Source organism: Sciurus vulgaris (assembly GCF_902686455.1).
Source record: "Sciurus vulgaris genome assembly, chromosome: 2".
Classification (NCBI taxonomy): Eukaryota; Metazoa; Chordata; class Mammalia; order Rodentia; family Sciuridae; genus Sciurus; species Sciurus vulgaris.
In genome coordinates, this window is record NC_136462.1 from 123,847,712 (window position 1) to 123,865,073 (window position 17,362).

At 36.1% G+C, this 17,362-nt stretch overlaps 1 protein-coding gene across 1 annotated transcript in view; it reads right to left on the bottom strand.

The window, feature by feature from the left end:
- Nucleotides 1-17,362, bottom strand: part of IREB2 (iron responsive element binding protein 2) — a 55,918-nt gene that overhangs the window by 25,414 nt on the left and 13,142 nt on the right. The window contains exons 3-5 of the mRNA XM_079128871.1: nucleotides 5,914-6,079; nucleotides 3,964-4,101; nucleotides 2,902-3,120 (exon numbers count right to left, since the gene is read on the bottom strand). Of these exons, the coding sequence (XP_078984997.1) occupies nucleotides 2,902-3,120; nucleotides 3,964-4,101; nucleotides 5,914-6,079 (523 nt within the window). The remainder of the gene's footprint in view (nucleotides 1-2,901; nucleotides 3,121-3,963; nucleotides 4,102-5,913; nucleotides 6,080-17,362) is intronic.

A 17,362-nucleotide genomic window follows, 5' to 3' on the forward strand; every position in this document is an offset into this window, starting at 1 on the left:
TAAAAGGTTCTATTTCTCTGTAGTGATTTAATTTGCATGGATTATAAATATATTTTTACATGAGTTATTTAAACTAGAAGATGAAAATAATTTACCACTAAGGAGTAACTGAAGTAACATTTTTAGCAAAGTACTTTTTTAAATATTTTTTTTTTAGTTGTAGATGGACAAAATACCTTGTTTCATTTATTTATTTTACCCAGTGCCTCATGCCTGCCAGGCAAGTGTTCCACCACTGAGCCACAACCCCAGCCCTTAGCAAAGTATTTTTATCTAATAGATTAAAAAAAAAAAAAAAAAAGCTACTTCAAACTGCTTTGCTTATTTTGACCACCAGCTGGTGACTGATAACTAGAAAATCAATATAATTTAAATTATACATGTCCTCCAGGATTCAGGTAATAAGAGTTGCTTAATTATCAATTCTTTTTTTTAGCAAAGATTTTTTTTTTTTAATAATTCATGGCTGAATGATCACTTGAAGCTACACCAAGCTAGATCTCTAATCGCTAGAGGATTGCTAGATTTTGCTTAGGACCTCAGGGAACATAGCTTTTTAGGGTTACTCCACAATTATTTCACCTTTCCACAGCACTATGGCTACAAAGTGCCATAAAAACATTTATTAGCTCTTAACCTGAATTCAAATTGGGAAGTGGTTTCAAGTGCCAAACATTAAACTCTCATGTTTTTACCCTTCAATTTCTTAGTTGAACCTATAATTAATACTTTACTGATGCATTAAAAAAAGGAGTTGCTATTTTCACACACTCAGATACTACTATATAATACTTTGCAATTTAGAGTCAAAATTGAAGGAAAATGTATGCCTGGTTAGATTTTTAGGGGGAAAAAAAAAATGCCAGTAAGGTCTGGGGATAGAGCTCAGTAGCAGAATGCTTGCCTAATATGCATAAGGGTTCAATCCCCAGCACCAACAAAACAAACAAAAATTGATTCTGAGTCAATAAATTTTCCTTCTCAGGAAGTTAATTTCTATAAATGTGGCATTAATCTTTTTAAAAATTTTTTAGTTGTAGATGGATACAATACCTTTTTATTCATTTTTACGCAGTATTGAGGATCAAATGCAGGGCCTCCCATGTGGTAAGCAAGTGCTCTACCATTGAGCCACACCCCCAGCCCTGGTATTAATCTTAAAAGTCAACATTATCTTAATATCAGGGCAAATTAAGTGGCAGGAATAAAGAATGATTACATAAAACTACTATAATTTCATAGGGACAGACTCATAGATTATAACGAATCCTTAGGAAGGAGTAGCACATAAAATTGCTATAACCTGAGGCTTTATAAAAATAATGAACCCCGAATTTCTGAACCAGATAGAAGTTAAGAATCCAATTCAGGGGCAAACAAATTAATATACTATTTGGCACTCAGAATATATGTGTGGACATTTTTCTTAGCTACTCTAAATGTTAATTTTTTTTTAAACAGTAAGTGTTATTTTTTTACAAAATTTTAAAAATTCTGATAGCCTATTAACAATGGAATAAACAGTAGAACTCTCTGAAAACCAAGAATAAAAAATTTGGAATATTTATAGTATAAAAAATTCAATCTGTAGAACTTTTCTTATTTTGAAAAATTATCTATTAGGAAACTAAATTCTAAGAACATGGTTCTTTTCTAGGCATGTTTACTACTTTCCATGATAACATATAGGAAAATATTTTTTTAAAAGAGCTCATTAGGTTTGTAACATATATGATAATGATTATATTCCTAATATAAAACTCTCAATGCAGCATGGAAAAAAAAAATCCTCTGGTGGGGGAGCTAAATAGAGGATTCACAAAAAAGATATAAATGATGAATGAACATACTAATGGTATAAATTCACTAAAATAAGAAATTCAGTTTAAAATGAGATCTCATTTTCTTCTACTTTAGTCAGAAAAGTGATATATAGGGCTGGGGATATAGCTCAGTGGTAGGGCATTTTCCTAGTAAATTCCCAGCATACACACACACACACACACACGCACACACACACGCACACACAAAGAGAAAAAGAAAAAATGAAAAAAGAAAAATTCATAGTGAAATAGCTACCCTCCCCCTTTTGGTACTGGTACTGGTGATTGAACTCAGGGGCACTTAAATCACTGAGCCACATTCCCAGTCCTTTTTTACATTTTATTCAGAGACAGGGTCTCACTTGGTTGCTAACAGCCTCACTAAGAAGGTATTGGCCACCTCATGGTTAAATCTTAAGCTTCCTGGGCTGGGGGGATACAGCTCAGTCGTAGAGTGCTTACCTAGCATGTGTGAGAATCTAAGTATAATCCCCAGGAAAGGAAAAATAAAATTGGGAGAGGGGGATGAGGGATGAAAGGTACTAGTGATTGAACCCTGGGATACTTTACCACTGAGCTACATCCCCAGCCCTTTCTTATATTTTATTTAGAGACGAGGTCTCACTAAGTTGCTTTAGGGTCTCACTAAATTGCTAAAGATGGCTTCAAACTTGAGACCTCCTGCCTCGACCTCCCAAGCCACTGGGAAAAAAGGCATGCACCACTGCACCCAGCTTTTATTTTTTATTTTGAGGAAGAGTCTTGCTAAGTTATTGAGGGTCGCACAAAATTCTTTAGACTCCTTGAACTTGTGATCCTCCTGCCTCGGCCTTCCAAGTCACTGGGATTACAGGCATGCACTACCACACCCAGCTACAGACTAACAATTTAACTTAAAGTTTGCTTCTTTCAGTACAATAGAAATGAAATACAGACACAATGTAACAGGAACTGGATGGGAAAATAAATGTGATTTCCTTAACAGAAAAATAACTAGCACTAAGAAATCCTAACAATATTTATTATTGTTAATAAAAAATAACAGTAATAAAAAATATTAACAAAAACATTTTCATACTCAGGCACTGGTTGCAAGTGAAAAGGACATAGGATGGGTGTATTCTCAATCTGTGAAGAAAATGTTCCTGAGTTTCGGCCTAGTTCTCCAGAATCGCAGGATCCTCGGCAGGTAGTCTGGCCTCTGCAGGGAAGCTTCTTAGGCTGGGCTTTAAGTGGAGAAAGCTTTCCTGTTTTCTGTAGGTCACCACCTCCAGGATTTGGCGCATTCTGTATTGCACTATTAGCCCCGAAAGGAAACATAATAAAAACCATTCAGAAGTAACAGAAATTTAACTCTTCAAAAAGTGCATGCTATCTGAAGTAAATGAATGATGTCTGAAGGGTAACATTTATCCTTTAACTCATGTTTTAAAAGTAAATTTCAGTTAAAAAAAATTAGCAATTTACATTTATGGAGATGAAAATTAATTCTAAGTGCCCTATATAATCATTTTTATATGTACCAATTTAAATAACTCTTAGCAAGTGCCAATATAGTTCTTTTTTAATCTTAACAACTCAGAAGCAAAGAGCTAATAGTTTTAATACAGAGTATAAAAATCTGTCATAGGTTATAACAAATTGCCATATTATTCTGCTACTGCAGGGAGGATAAAAGAAGACTGATGCATGACAACAGAAATATACTTTCTTGTTTGCCCTTGGTCAAAGGAGTCTTATTATATAAATATTCCATTTATTTCAGTGGCAGGAAAGAGCTTTAGTGAGCTCAGTGTTTTTAATTACCAATTAAAGACAAATCTTTAGATTCTGTCTGAAAGGTAGGTAGGTTGAAAGGTAAGTGGGTTAAAAAAACAAAAAAGTGAGAATTCAGACGTTCACTCAAAAAGAAATGGTTCTAGGTTTGTATATTTTTATCAAATAAGGCAGTAAAAACAAACAAACATGAAAATAGTTCTAGTATAGAAAATTTCACCAATTTGTAAACTTTCAACCAATTTTTCCTTTAATATACTAGTCAATACTAAATGTGGAATGCTTTACTCTGGCATAAATTGCTTTCCCAGATATACTTCCACATAACTTGCATGCCTGTCTATAAATATCTGTATTAAAGTACCATTTACTGAAGTCAATTTGTAAAGAATGGTCAACTGTGAGATCTGTCGGACAGGCAGGATGGACTTTTTTAGGATCACCTCCAAGAGTTTTGACTGCCTCCCTCATAGCAGCAAAATCCACCATTGCCGGTATTCCACTAAAAAAATAAAGAATGATCAAATTACAGTTCTAATTTTTAAAATATATGTTTAATAAAAAATTAACATATACTTATTCATTTCTATTTTTAAAAGTATTCCCTTTTAGTATTCATTTTTGAAAATACACTCATTATCCAATGTTAGATGTCCCCTGGTTTAATGAGAATTAACATTATCATCTGAGAACTTGAGAGTTCAGGGACAAAAGAGGCAAAAATAACAGAAGAGATGATTTTTGGAAGTGCCTGTGGAATTCTTTTCTTCCTCCAATTTTTTGATAGCCACTCCCTTTTCTCTAGCTCTAGCCCCTTTGCCCTGCAGCGCCCTCTTGTAATCTCAAAGCTATCCAAAGTAACTTTTATTATTACATTCATCCATCCATAGTATCCATGCAATTATGGAACAATCATGCACTAAATGCCTTTATTGTACTAGATATCAAAAGTATGAGGTCAAATAAGATACAGTTTGGCTCTCAAAGAATTTGTAAGGAAGATAAAGCAATGATTATAGGACAGTATCTAAATATTACAATAGGAGCATATGTAAGGTATACAAATCTAGCAAAATCCTAGGTCCCCTTTGAAATTTAGCTCAAGGTACACTCTTCCAATAAATAATTCTTGGGACACTCAGATCATGCAAGGTCTTTCAGGCTAAAGACATCAGATTTTATTCTAAGTGTGATGGAAGTCAAGTGGTACCTGGAGGAATAATAAGACCTGATTACATTTTTAATGAAGTCATATACCATGTAAAGAATAGAGACTGCAAGTGTGGGAGCAAGGACACCAGGTAAGAGACTATAGCACTTTTAGTCCAGGTAAAAGAAAATGGGGCTAGAACCAGGATAACAGTGATGGAGAAGTAGAAAATATTTGGACACAGGATATATTTCAAAGGTAGCAATGACAGAATTTTTGCTTACGGATTGGTGATAGGGTGAAAGGAAGGAGAGGAATTAGGGCTAATCCTAGATTAGAAGCCTAAAAAAATTGGGAGTCTATGGTAAAATGTACTACGAGAGAGAAGATATAGAAAGGGATAGATGATGTGGATAGTCAAGAAATCAAGTTCTGGATATGTTAAGTTTGAGAAACCTAGCTACATAGAGAAGCATGTAGTTAACCAACCTAGATGCCCTTCAATTGATGAGTGGATAAAGAAACTGTGGTATATATATATACAATGGAATATTACTCAGCCATAAAGAATGATAAAATTATGGCATTTGCAGGCAAATGGATGAAATTGGAGAATATCATGCTAAGTGAGATAAGCCAATCTCAAAAAGCCAAAGGACGAATGATATCGCTAATAAGTGGAGGATGACACATAATGGGGGGGAGGGAAGGGTTAGTGTTAGGGTTAGAGTTAGGGTTAGGGAGGGGGGCAAGTATGGAGGAAGGAAGGACTGTATAGAGGGTAAAGAGGGGTGGGAGGGGTGGGGGGAAGGGAAAAAATAACAGAATGAATCAAACAACATTACTCTATGTAAATTTATGAATACACAAATGGTATGCCTTTACGCCATGTACAAACAGAGAAACAACATGTATCCCATTTGTTTACAATAAAAAAAAAAAAAAAAAAAAAAGAGAAGCATGTAGTTAAAGGAAAAGCAGTTTTGGAATAAATGGCATGAGAAATATGTGCCTGATTTTTATTAAATGGCTTCAGCTTAGTAAATACAACTTTTAAAAATTTATGAACTTCATAATTAAAAAATAAATTCACTCATCAGGGAACCCAAATTTTAAAAAGGGAACAGTAAAAATTCATTCATGCAAAATGAACCTATGACTCACGTAAAATCTTGAAGAAGAACACGGGCAGGGAAAAAGGGCACTTCAACAATGCTTTGTTTGGTTTTCCAGTCTAAAATGTTCATAACATCTTCCTTTTTCATTAAAAAGCCATCGCAATTTCGTACAGCAGCTTCCAACAGGACCCGTATTGAGTAAGGCAGAACATCTGGTTCAAGAGAAAATATTACTATTAATAAGAGAATAGTGATATGTATATAGTGCAAAAATTTCAACAGCAAAAAGACATCAATGCAATGTTTTCTTAATTTGACAATTCATTTTCTAGTCTAGCAAACATAGAGTCTAACATCACTCATACTAACTTTGACTTTACTACGCATAACCCCGAGGTCCAAGGCCATGAAAAAGCAAAGACAAAAACTTTCTCATAAGAGCTGCACTGATTTGAGCATATCAGACTAAAATCATGACAAATAAATACTTGCCCTTCAGGAAAGACAAGGAAAAACTGGAAAGTACCAAATATAGATTAAATATCTATTATTGAAAAAAAAAAGTCTAAGCTTATAATAAATTTAAAATATTTCATATCAAAAGCAGTTCAAATATAAAAGTAAAACAAGATGCCTGGGTGAGGAAAAATCATTTTATGAAAACTTTCATTCACTCTTGATTACCAGTCTAAAGATACAATGGAGAAAGATTTCAGTATTTTTAAATTTTCAATCATATTAAATTCTCATATCAGATTTGGCCACACAAGAATGTTTCCTTAGGATTTAAAAGGAAAAGTGAAATTAATATGACAGTGGTTGAATATATCATGACCATCCACACAATGGATTACTCTGCAGCTGTTTAAAGGAATGAAGAGTTCTAAATGCTAATAAGGACTTATCACTAGAATACATCAAGAGAAAACACAGCACAAAACAGTATATATAAAACATTCTACCTATCCTTACAAAAGAAGGTTAATATATATATCTATATATGTATAGTAACATATACTAAATACATAATTTAAAAATATTTACTACTACCAGGAGTGGTGGTGCATACCTGTAATCCCAGCTATACAGTAGGCTAAGGCAGAAGGCCCTCAAGTTTGAGGACAGTATGCACACAACACACTAAGACCCTGTCTCAAAAAATCAAAAGGGCCAGGGATGTAGCTCAATGGAACATTGCCCCCGGGTTCAATCCTCAGTAAAAGAGAAAAAAAAAAAATTACTATAGAAAATAATTTTAAAAGAACATATATATGTATATTGATACATACACATGTGTACCTGTATATATACACACACGAGTGTGTATACAGGTTGAGCATCACTAATTCAAAAATCTAAAATTCAAAATGCTTCAAAATCTGAAATTTTTGATCTTCCTTCATTGGTAAAATCTATGAAAATATTCCAAATCCCCAAAACTCCAACACTTGAAACACTCTGGTCCCAATTGTTTCAGTAAGAGTAATGATATATAAGTTTAAAGTCAGAGAAGTTAAGCAAAAAACAAAACTCTGGGCTTGAAGCATATAGCTCAATGATAAAGTACATGCTTAGCATGAGTGATGCCCTAAGTTCAATTCCTAGCACCAATAAACAAATATATACATAAAAATAAAAATTCTTGCAGGGCATGGTGGTTCACACCTGTAATCCCAGCAACCAGGAGGCTGGGGCAGGGAGACTGAGGTTTGAAGCCAATCTCAGTAATTTAGTGAGACCCTCAGCAACTTAACAAGACCTGTCTCTAAATAAAAAGAGCTAGGGATGTAGCTCAATGGTAAAAGCACCCCTAGGTTCAATCCCCAGTACTAAATAAATAAATAGCCATAAATTTTCATTAGAAATACATGAACTTGTGATTTTTCTCTTTCTAAAACATCTTTTCCTAGCTCTGTTCACAGAAGATGCCTACGACAAAATAGGCACAATAGTAATGAATCCCTAGTACCTCAGCCTGTTGTTTCTAAAAACTATTTCTCATTTTTAAAAACAGTTCCTTAGAGAAATGGCTAATTCTATCTGGAGAAGAATATGTACAAACTGAGCCAGGAACATCTTGTGTTGGAAATCAAAGACTAATAGGGATACTAATGGATCAAAATTTGATTCAAAATGAAAAATGACTGCAATTCATTAAAACATATCAATAGGCCTTGGTTTATAATGACTCTTAAAAAACACTCTCCCGTCAATCACCAATGTAAGCTGCTAGGGCATAAACTCATTACTCTGAAAACTGACAAAGGGGACCAAAAAAAAAAAAAAAAAAAAAAAAAATCATTAATTCTGTCTCCCCTGATTTCAAGTAACCAAGAGTTGAAAAGAAAGTTCTTAATTTAGAAGAGTCACAGCTAATAAATGTAGAAGAAATGATATAATTAGAAAATACACTAACATGCAACACCTAATGAAATAACGGATTTAGACAATGATCATAAAAGCTAAAATCATTAGGTTATATGTGCATGGCAGTGGAACTTATAATGGACAGATCAAGCTGATTAACCTATTTCCCTTAGCATCACCCAAAGTGAGACATTATATTGCCTCCTGATAAAACAAAAAATACAAATGGCAACTAAGAAGTATTCTCACAAAACTAAATACTATCCATAAATATGCCCATTTATAATCAAATCTATAGCTCTAACTTCCAGGTAACAAGAAATATGGGAGACAGTAGAAGAGTAAAATGAAAATACAAAGAAGCAATGTGCTGGATCAAGAACATGGTATATTCTACAGGAAATATGTTGGCTTCTTCAACATAAAAGTAGTACAGAAAAGGGGGAAAAGAGGACTATTACAAACTAAAAATGACTTGAGGACATAACAACCAAATGCTGTATGTGGACCCTATGTGGACACTGCACAAACCAAATGTTCTTGGTACCAGTAATTGAACTCTGGGGTGCTTAACTGCTAAGCCACATTCCCAGCCCCTTCTTTTTTAAATGTTTTATTCTGAGGCTGGCTTTGAACTTAGGATCCTCCTACCTCGATTATAGGTCTGCACCACCACGCCCGGTTTGCACAAACCAAATGTAAAACTATATTAAGACAGAAAATTCCTGTTTACTAGATTTAGATTACATTAAGGAATTACTTAATCTTGTTAGGCATGATTATGATACAATGATTTATTTTTACAATGCTCTTATATATCCAATATGCATAATGATGAATATTTACAAACTTAGAAAATGGTATATTTGAAAACAATGTGGCAAAATGTTGATATTGGCTGATAAATACATGGTGGGTTATTAATGAGTCTCTCCTTGCTTATTTTCCCCCATTAACAAAAAAAAAATTATTGCCAGTGCAATGGCACACCTCTGTAATCCCAGCAACTCAGGAGGCTGAGAAAGGAGCACTATAAGTTTGAGGCCAGTCTCAGCAATACTTAGCAAGGCCTTAAGCAACTTAGCAAGACCCTGTCTCAAAATTTAAAAAAGGGCTGGGAATGTAACTCAAGGTAAGACACTTCTAGGTTCAATCTCCAGTACCAAAAAATAGACAAAAATATTTGCCTTTTCTGCTATGCCAGCATTACGTGCACAAATCAGACATGGTAACAGCTCTTAGGAAGTTAGAGCTATTAGAAAATTCGAACCATAAATAAGTAAACAAAGTAAATGCATATAAACAGTAGCAGATCTTATGAGAGAAGTGAGTAGGATTCAGTAAGAGAAGACAGTAGAGGGGAATTCCCCCAATACCAACATTCCTCACTGCAGTGGTACATTTGTTACAACTGATGAACCTGTATGAATACATCATAGTCACCAAAGTCCACAGTTACATTAGAGTTCACACTTAAGTATTGTATCTTCCTGCTTTTATGTTTCAATTTTCACACACATAAATGACAGATTATTAAAGTTGTAATTGAAGAGAAAAAAAAACCCTACAGAATCAGAAACACTAGTTCAAAGCCTGTATTTGCTATTTACTACATAGATGTGATATTTAGAAAATGATTAAGTTCTATTGTCATGTAAAACTAATTAAAACAAAAAAATTTTTTAAAAAGTCACTAAGTAGACACATTTTCTCATTTTAAATGGAAATGCTACCTACCTAACAGATGTGAAGAATTATCTTTCTCACCTCATCTATTTACTTACCCACATACCTACCTACCCATCCATCCATCCATCCATTTTTTTGTGGTACTGGACTGAACCCAGGGCACTCTACTACTAAGCCACATTTGCAGACCTTTCTATTTTTAACTTTGAGACAAGGTCTCACTAAGTTGCCAACACTGGATATGAACTTGCCATTCTCTTGCCTTAGCCTCCTGAGTTGCTGGGAATATCATTGCATAACATTGCACTCAGCTAACTGATCTATCTAGTATGTACAAAATACTCAAATTATGACAAATAGTACTTAAATTTTAATTTTGATCCTTTCCTCAAATCAGAAACAGTAACATCCCTCAAAACAAAGGGAATTAGAGGGGGAAATATTTTTCTTTACTACAACATTCTGAGATAAGAAGAAAAATAGTGTCAAAGAAGTTAATATATGATTAACTTTTTTATTTGGTTAATTATACTGGGAGTCTCAGGAATATTTTTCTTTATGTGGCACACACCTGTAATCCAAAACCTGGGAAACTGAGGCAAGAGAATGGCAAGTTCCTGGCCACCTTCAGCAACTTAGTGAGACCCTGTCTGAAAATAAAATAAAAAGGAAGGGGGATGTAGCTCAGTGGTAGAGCGCATCAGGGTTCAATTCCCAGCACCACAAAAAAGAAAGTGTTTTTATAGAAAGCATGTCATCAGATTTCTAGTTTAACATGGCAAATTATCACTACTCTCTTCTGAAACTCATGAAGACAGTAGTTAAGAAATAGCAGTGTTGTAAACACACGAGAACAAAGAAAAAGCAAAAACAATACAATTTTGGAAAATAAAGTTCATGGATGAGTGGTAACAGAATAAGCCGAACAGAGAAAGCTATATCTTAAATATCTACATGGGGACAGGCAATCCAAAACAAATTAATAGGTATCAGGATTGCCTAAGCTTTCTCAGGGGAAATATTAGAAGTCAGAAGATAATGGAGTAATACCTTTGAAACTCCAAGGGAAAATAATTTCCAATCTAGAAATTTATTCACAGGCAAACTATTACATAATCAGGCAAGGTCTCAAAAATCTATTTCCAAGGCAACCTTTCTAAGGAAACTGGAGGATATGCTCTATAAAACAAGACAGTAAACAAAAATTAGAAAAATCATGAAATCTATGAAATAAATCTCCAACACAGAACTAACAGCAAAGAGACTCTTTAAAGACAATGGCTGTGCAAACCACAGTGTAATCAGTCTCAAATGGAGCAAAAGATGAAGAATTCCAGATGAGATGCTGCCAACAGAAGGAGAAAACAAACAAACAAAAAAAAAACACAACTGATTGATTTCCTGATTATACCAGGAGGAATGTAGTTCTTTTGGAGAGTTTGGAACTGGATTATTGATAAGAATATGAAAAACAAAGCAAATGAAAAAAGATAATCATTAATTTTAGGGAAAATACAAAGTTGTACGAGAAATGTGCAACACTGACTACATGGACTGGATGAGAATTATTTACATGATAATAAATTACAATGAGGTATGTGAATATATGTACAAAGTAAGTGTCAAATTCTCATTTTCCATAGTATAAATTCACTAACGTCTGAAATAGAAAAATCAAAAAACAGCAGCATAAGCAAGACTATTTAATACCATGGAGGAAATTATCAGAAAAAAGCAGCCAAGAGAAATGAAAATTCTCTGGGGAGCAGACAGAGAATGGGAGATAAGAAAAGGGACTCCATTTTGGTTATAGTCTTTGTGAGGGTTTTAAATTCTATTATTTGAAGATTAAAAAGCAATTATCAACAGGCTGGGGTTGTAGCTCAGTGGTAGAATGCTTGCCTAGTATGTATGAGGCACTGGGTTTGATTCTCAGTACCACATACAAATTAAATAAATAAATAAATAAATAAATAAATAAATAAATAAATAAATAAAGGTCCATTGATAATTAAAAAAATTTTTTTAAAAACAATCATCAAATAATAGTGCTATGAGAAAAATGAACCACAAAGGTTAACTATACACTTTTTCACAAAGAAGTACTGTCACGAATTCATCTAAATTCATAATCACAAAGACAGAAACTTACTGCAAGGAAAGGTGCAAACAAACTGTGCCCTGTCAAAAACAAAAACACAATTTCATGTTTCACCCTGTGGAAGTCAGTCTCCAAGATGATATCAATAATCTTGCCTTCTGATATTCATGATGTCATGTAATCTGCTCTGAATCAGTTCTGCTAGTGTGACGAACAGTGTGTGGCAGAGATGACAGTATGTGACTTCTAAGACCAAGATGTAAGTTTTTTTTCTGTTTTAGTCAGTATTCCCCTCTTGAATTACCTGCTCTGGGGGAAGCCAACAGTTGCCTGTTCTGAAACAATCAAGTAGTCCTGAGGAGAAGCCCATCTGGTGAAGAACTGAGGTCTCTCCATCATCATCACCAATAACGTGCCAGCCATGTGAGTGAGCCCTTAAAAGCAGGTTCTCTACCTTTGTCAAGCCTTCAGGTGACTGCAGCCTCAGAACACTCGGCAGTAACCTCATTAAAGACCCTGAGCCGGAATTCCTCAACTAAGTCATTCTGAAATCCTTGACCTACAAAGACTATGAAAGATAATAAATGCTTACTGTTGTTTAAGTCACAAAAGTTTTCGTTTGGTTTATTATCTGTGTATAGTAACCAATATTATCATCTTCTGCCATTATTAAGAACTGCTAAGAAGCAAGAATTTAGGTGCTTTACATCATCTCATGTAGTTTTTTTTTTGGTACCAGGAATTAAACTCAGGGGACTCTGGGGTGCTTAACCATCAAGCCACATCCCCAGCTCTATTCATTCATTCACTCAGACAGGGTCTTGCTGAATTTCTTAGGGCCTCACTAAGTTGCTGAGGTTGGTTTTGAACTTGCGATCCTCCTGCCTCAGTCTCTTGAGCTTCTAGGATTATAGGTGTGCACTACCATGCACAGCCATCTCATGTGTTTTTCAAGTAAACCCGTAGGATGTTTCAGTAGAAGAGCCACAGAGTAAAGAGAAAACCAGTAGATGTCTGCTTTTTCAGCAATATTAATCCCCCACCACCCATTCTGGATCAGGTATAAAGTTCCAGAAGGCCCTTTCCCTTTCTTCCTCCTTATTCTCCCCACACCATGTACAAATACTCTCCTGCTCCAACTGTACCATCTAAAAGTTCCCTAAACTTTTAAACCTCCTCGATTCCCACTCTCACATCTGTCCTTCAATACCATGTGGACTTCAATTCCCCCTTTCCAGTCAACACCTGCTTGTGTGTACTTCCCATATAGATGTAGTTAGGTTCTATATGGTTCAATCTCTTAAATTCCCCAAATCCTATTTAACTTGTCTCTTTGTTTTAATCTATCTGTCGTGTGTGTGTGTGTGTGTGTGTGTGTGTGTGTGTGTGTGTGTGTTGGGGTGGGGCAGGCAGGGATCAATTCTGGCTTCTTTGCTTTTTCAGTTGGTCCACTCCACATCAATTCCCTATACAAAAACTGTTCCTTCTTAAAAAAAAAAAAAAAAAAAAAAAAAAAAGGAAAGAAAAGAAAAGAGAAAAAGACTTTACTGAGCCAGGTGGTATGGTACATGCCTGTAATCTCAGCAACACAGAAAGCTGAGACAGGATCTAAGTAAGAGACCAGACTTGGCAACTTAGGCTACCCAGTTGCAAAATTAAAAAAAACAAAACACACACACACACACACAAAAAACAACAGGCAGGGGTGGGGTGGGATGGCCTTGGAGCTCAATAGCAGAGCACCCTTGGGTTCAATCCTCGGCATGGGGGAGAAAAGCAAAAGGGGGAAAAAACCCTTTATTGAGATACATTATCATTTTATAAGTCACCCGTTCCAAGTTGACCATTTAATGGTTTTTAGGAAATTTGCCAAGTGCAAACACCATGATGAATCAGTTTTAGAACATTTTCATCAACCCTGTAGCTCCCTCATATCCATCTACTGGTAATCCTCATCATCTCCTTTCCAACCCTAGAAAACACTAATTTGCTCCATTTGCCTTTCTGGACATTTCATATAACCATTCATACCATAAGGACACTTGTATCTGGCTTTTTTTCATGGAGCACATGTTTAAGGTTGATCCATACTACAGAATATATCTATAATTAATTTCTTTTCATTATTGAAAGTATTCCATCATTTAACAATTCTGTGTATTCATGCACCTATCCAAAGGACATTTAGTTGTTTCCAATTTTCAGTTATTATGAATAACGTGGCTAAAACCACTTGCTTGCAAATTTGTGTGGATAAAAGTGTTTTCCTTTTTCTTGAGTAGAATGGAATTGCTGGGTCATATGGTAAATTTATGTTTAACTTTTTTGCTTTTCTTTTTCACCGTGCTGGGAATCAAACTCAGGGTCTTGCCCATACTAGACAAGTTCTTGACCACTGAGAGATACACACCCATCCTTTAAATTTTTAAGAAACTGCCAAACTGTTTTCAAAAGTGGAAGCATTATTTTATATTTCCACCAGTAATGTATGAGGATTTCCATTTCTCTATATCCTCCCCAACATGTTACTATCTTTTATGTAATACTCATTCTACAAGGTTATAAAATGGCAATGCAGTATAGTAGTGCCACGTAAAGGATGAAGAATGGAATGGGGAAGCCCTAAAACATCAACCCATGGAAAATGGTACCAATAAAAATGCATAACTATAACCTGAGGTTGGTCCTCACTATTCACCCAGAAATCCTACTTGTTCTGATCTACTTATTTATTTCCTATCTTCATTCACTCTCCTTAAAACAATCTGTTTACCTTCTACAGGAACTAGCATACTTCCGATCTCACAGATTAAGAGACACCAATAGTTCCTACTTGGACTTCCTCCTATATACCCACAAGTCTTGCTGCCTGTGGATTCACTCTTTTCCCAGTTAAGAAGAGAGCTACAGGGGAGATCCAAGATGGCAGACTAGAGGGAGGCTGCGTTCCTTGTCGCTCCGGAACTCCAGTTTCAAAGAGGATATCTGTTTTTGGTAAGGCCGTTTCTGTTGCTTATTGATCCCCTGCTGTTTACCCCATTTGTCTGCTGTGATCACCTGCAGCCTGCCAGCACGTCGATGCCTTTTTTGAGTGCAGACTGCTCACTGTCAGGCGCCTATCATCCCCCATTTGCCTGCCTCTCGTCTGCCCATCGCCTGCCTTACATCGATCCATCACCCAACGCTGGAGGTTCACCTCCCGATCGTCCGACAACACTCAGCAAAATGATCCCCAACCAACGGTGGAGCACCAGCTGCCTGCTGTTGCCTGGAAGTTCACTGTTACAGTACCTGCAGGTTTGATTACACGTGGCTACCGCCATTTTGAGACAACAGCCAGGCCCCATAGGACCCCTGGCTAGACTGACTGAGCCCCATCTCCAGGATCCCTCAGCCCGGTCACTCCCTGCCTCTGGGGCCCTCACATCGACTGAATGCTCCCTGCCGCCAGGACCCCCAGAACAACTGACTGCGCCCTATCACCGGGACCCCAGATCAAATGATTGCAAAAGGCCTCCAGGATCACACAACCACACCAAACACACCCGACCTCCAGGACCCCTGCCTGACCAACTGCACCCTGCCTCTAGGACCTCCAGCTGACCACGGACACACCCTGAGGTACAGCTCCCCATTTGCCAACACATTTGGAAGCCAGAGCGGCCATCTTGGATAATCCTGGAAGCCTTAACTCCAATCTTTAGGTGGGGCAAATCCATCCTGAGATGCCTGCTGGAGACTTGAAGCTCATTGTCAGGTACGTCTCATGCATCAGGCAACTGAAGACTGGGAGGTTTCATTACTATATGACTATTATACTGTAGATTTTCTTTTTTCTTCTTATTGAAAAAGTTTTAAGTTTTTATTTCTTTACTTTTCTTGCTCTCTTTTCCTTTTGTTTACCTGTTCCCTCAGAGTCTCTTTCTCCCTTTTTTGCCTGCTAGCATCCAATTTCTTTTGATTACACTGTCACCCTTTCTATTATCTAGAACTTCTGTATATTCTTTTCTTATCCCATTAACAGCTACATTCTACATACCTCTGCATCCTCTTTGCCCTTCATTAGAAACTGCAGAACTTATTGCAAATCTGTTTACTGAAGATAATATTTGAACTCATCACCAAAAGACTAGACCGCTTGGAAGACAGAACCTCTGACAATGAAGACAAAATATTTAATCTTGAATATAAAGTCGCCCAAACAGAGAAGATGGTAAGAAATCATGAACAGAATCTCCAAGAACTATGGGACATCATGAAAAGACCAAATTTAAGAATTACTGGGATTGAGGAAGGCACAGAGATACAAACCAAAGGAATGAACAACCTATTCAATGAAATATCAGAAAATTTCCCAAACCTGAAGAATGAAATGGAAAATCAAATACAAGAGGCTTACAGAATACCAAATGCACAAAATCACAACAGATCCACACCAAGGCACATTATAATGAAAATGCCTAACATTCAAAATAAAGATAGGATTTTGAAGGCCTCGAGAGAAAAGCATTAGATTACATATAGGGGGAGACCAATACGGATAGTAGCAGACTTCTCAACACAGACCCTAAAACCTAGAAGGGTCTGGAACAACATATTTCAAGCTCTGAAAGAACATGGTTGCCAACCAAGAATCCTATACCCAGCAAAACTAACCTTCAGATTTGAAGATGAAATAAAATCCTTCCATGATAAACAAAAGTTAAAAGAATTTACAAATAGAAAGCCTGCACTACAGAATGTTCTCAACAAAATATTCCATGAGGAGGAAATGAAAAACAACAATGGAGATCAGCAAAGGGAGGAACTACCTTAGAGAAAAATCACTCAAAGGAGAAACCAAGCCAACCTAGAAACCAAAAATAAGCCAAATGACTGGGAATACAAATCATATCTCAATAATAACCCTGAATGTTAATGGCCTAAACTCCTCAATCAAAAGACATAGACTGGAAGAATGGATTAAAAAGAAAGACCCAACAATATGCTGCCTGCAAGAGACTCATCTCATAGAAAAAGACATCCACAGACTAAAGGTGAAAGGATGGGAAAAAACCTACCACGCACATGGACTCAGTAAAAAAGCGGGAGTTTACATCCTTGTATCAGATAAAGTGGACTTAAAGCCAAAGTTGGTCAGAAGGGATAAAGGAGGACATTTCATACTGCTTAAGGGAACCATAAATCAGGAGGACATAAGATAGTAAACATTTGTGCCCCAAACAATGGTGCATCACTCTATATCAAACAAATCCTTCTCAATTTCAGGAATCAAATAGACCAGAACACAATAATTCTGGGTGACTTTAACACACCGCTGTTACCACTAGATAGATCT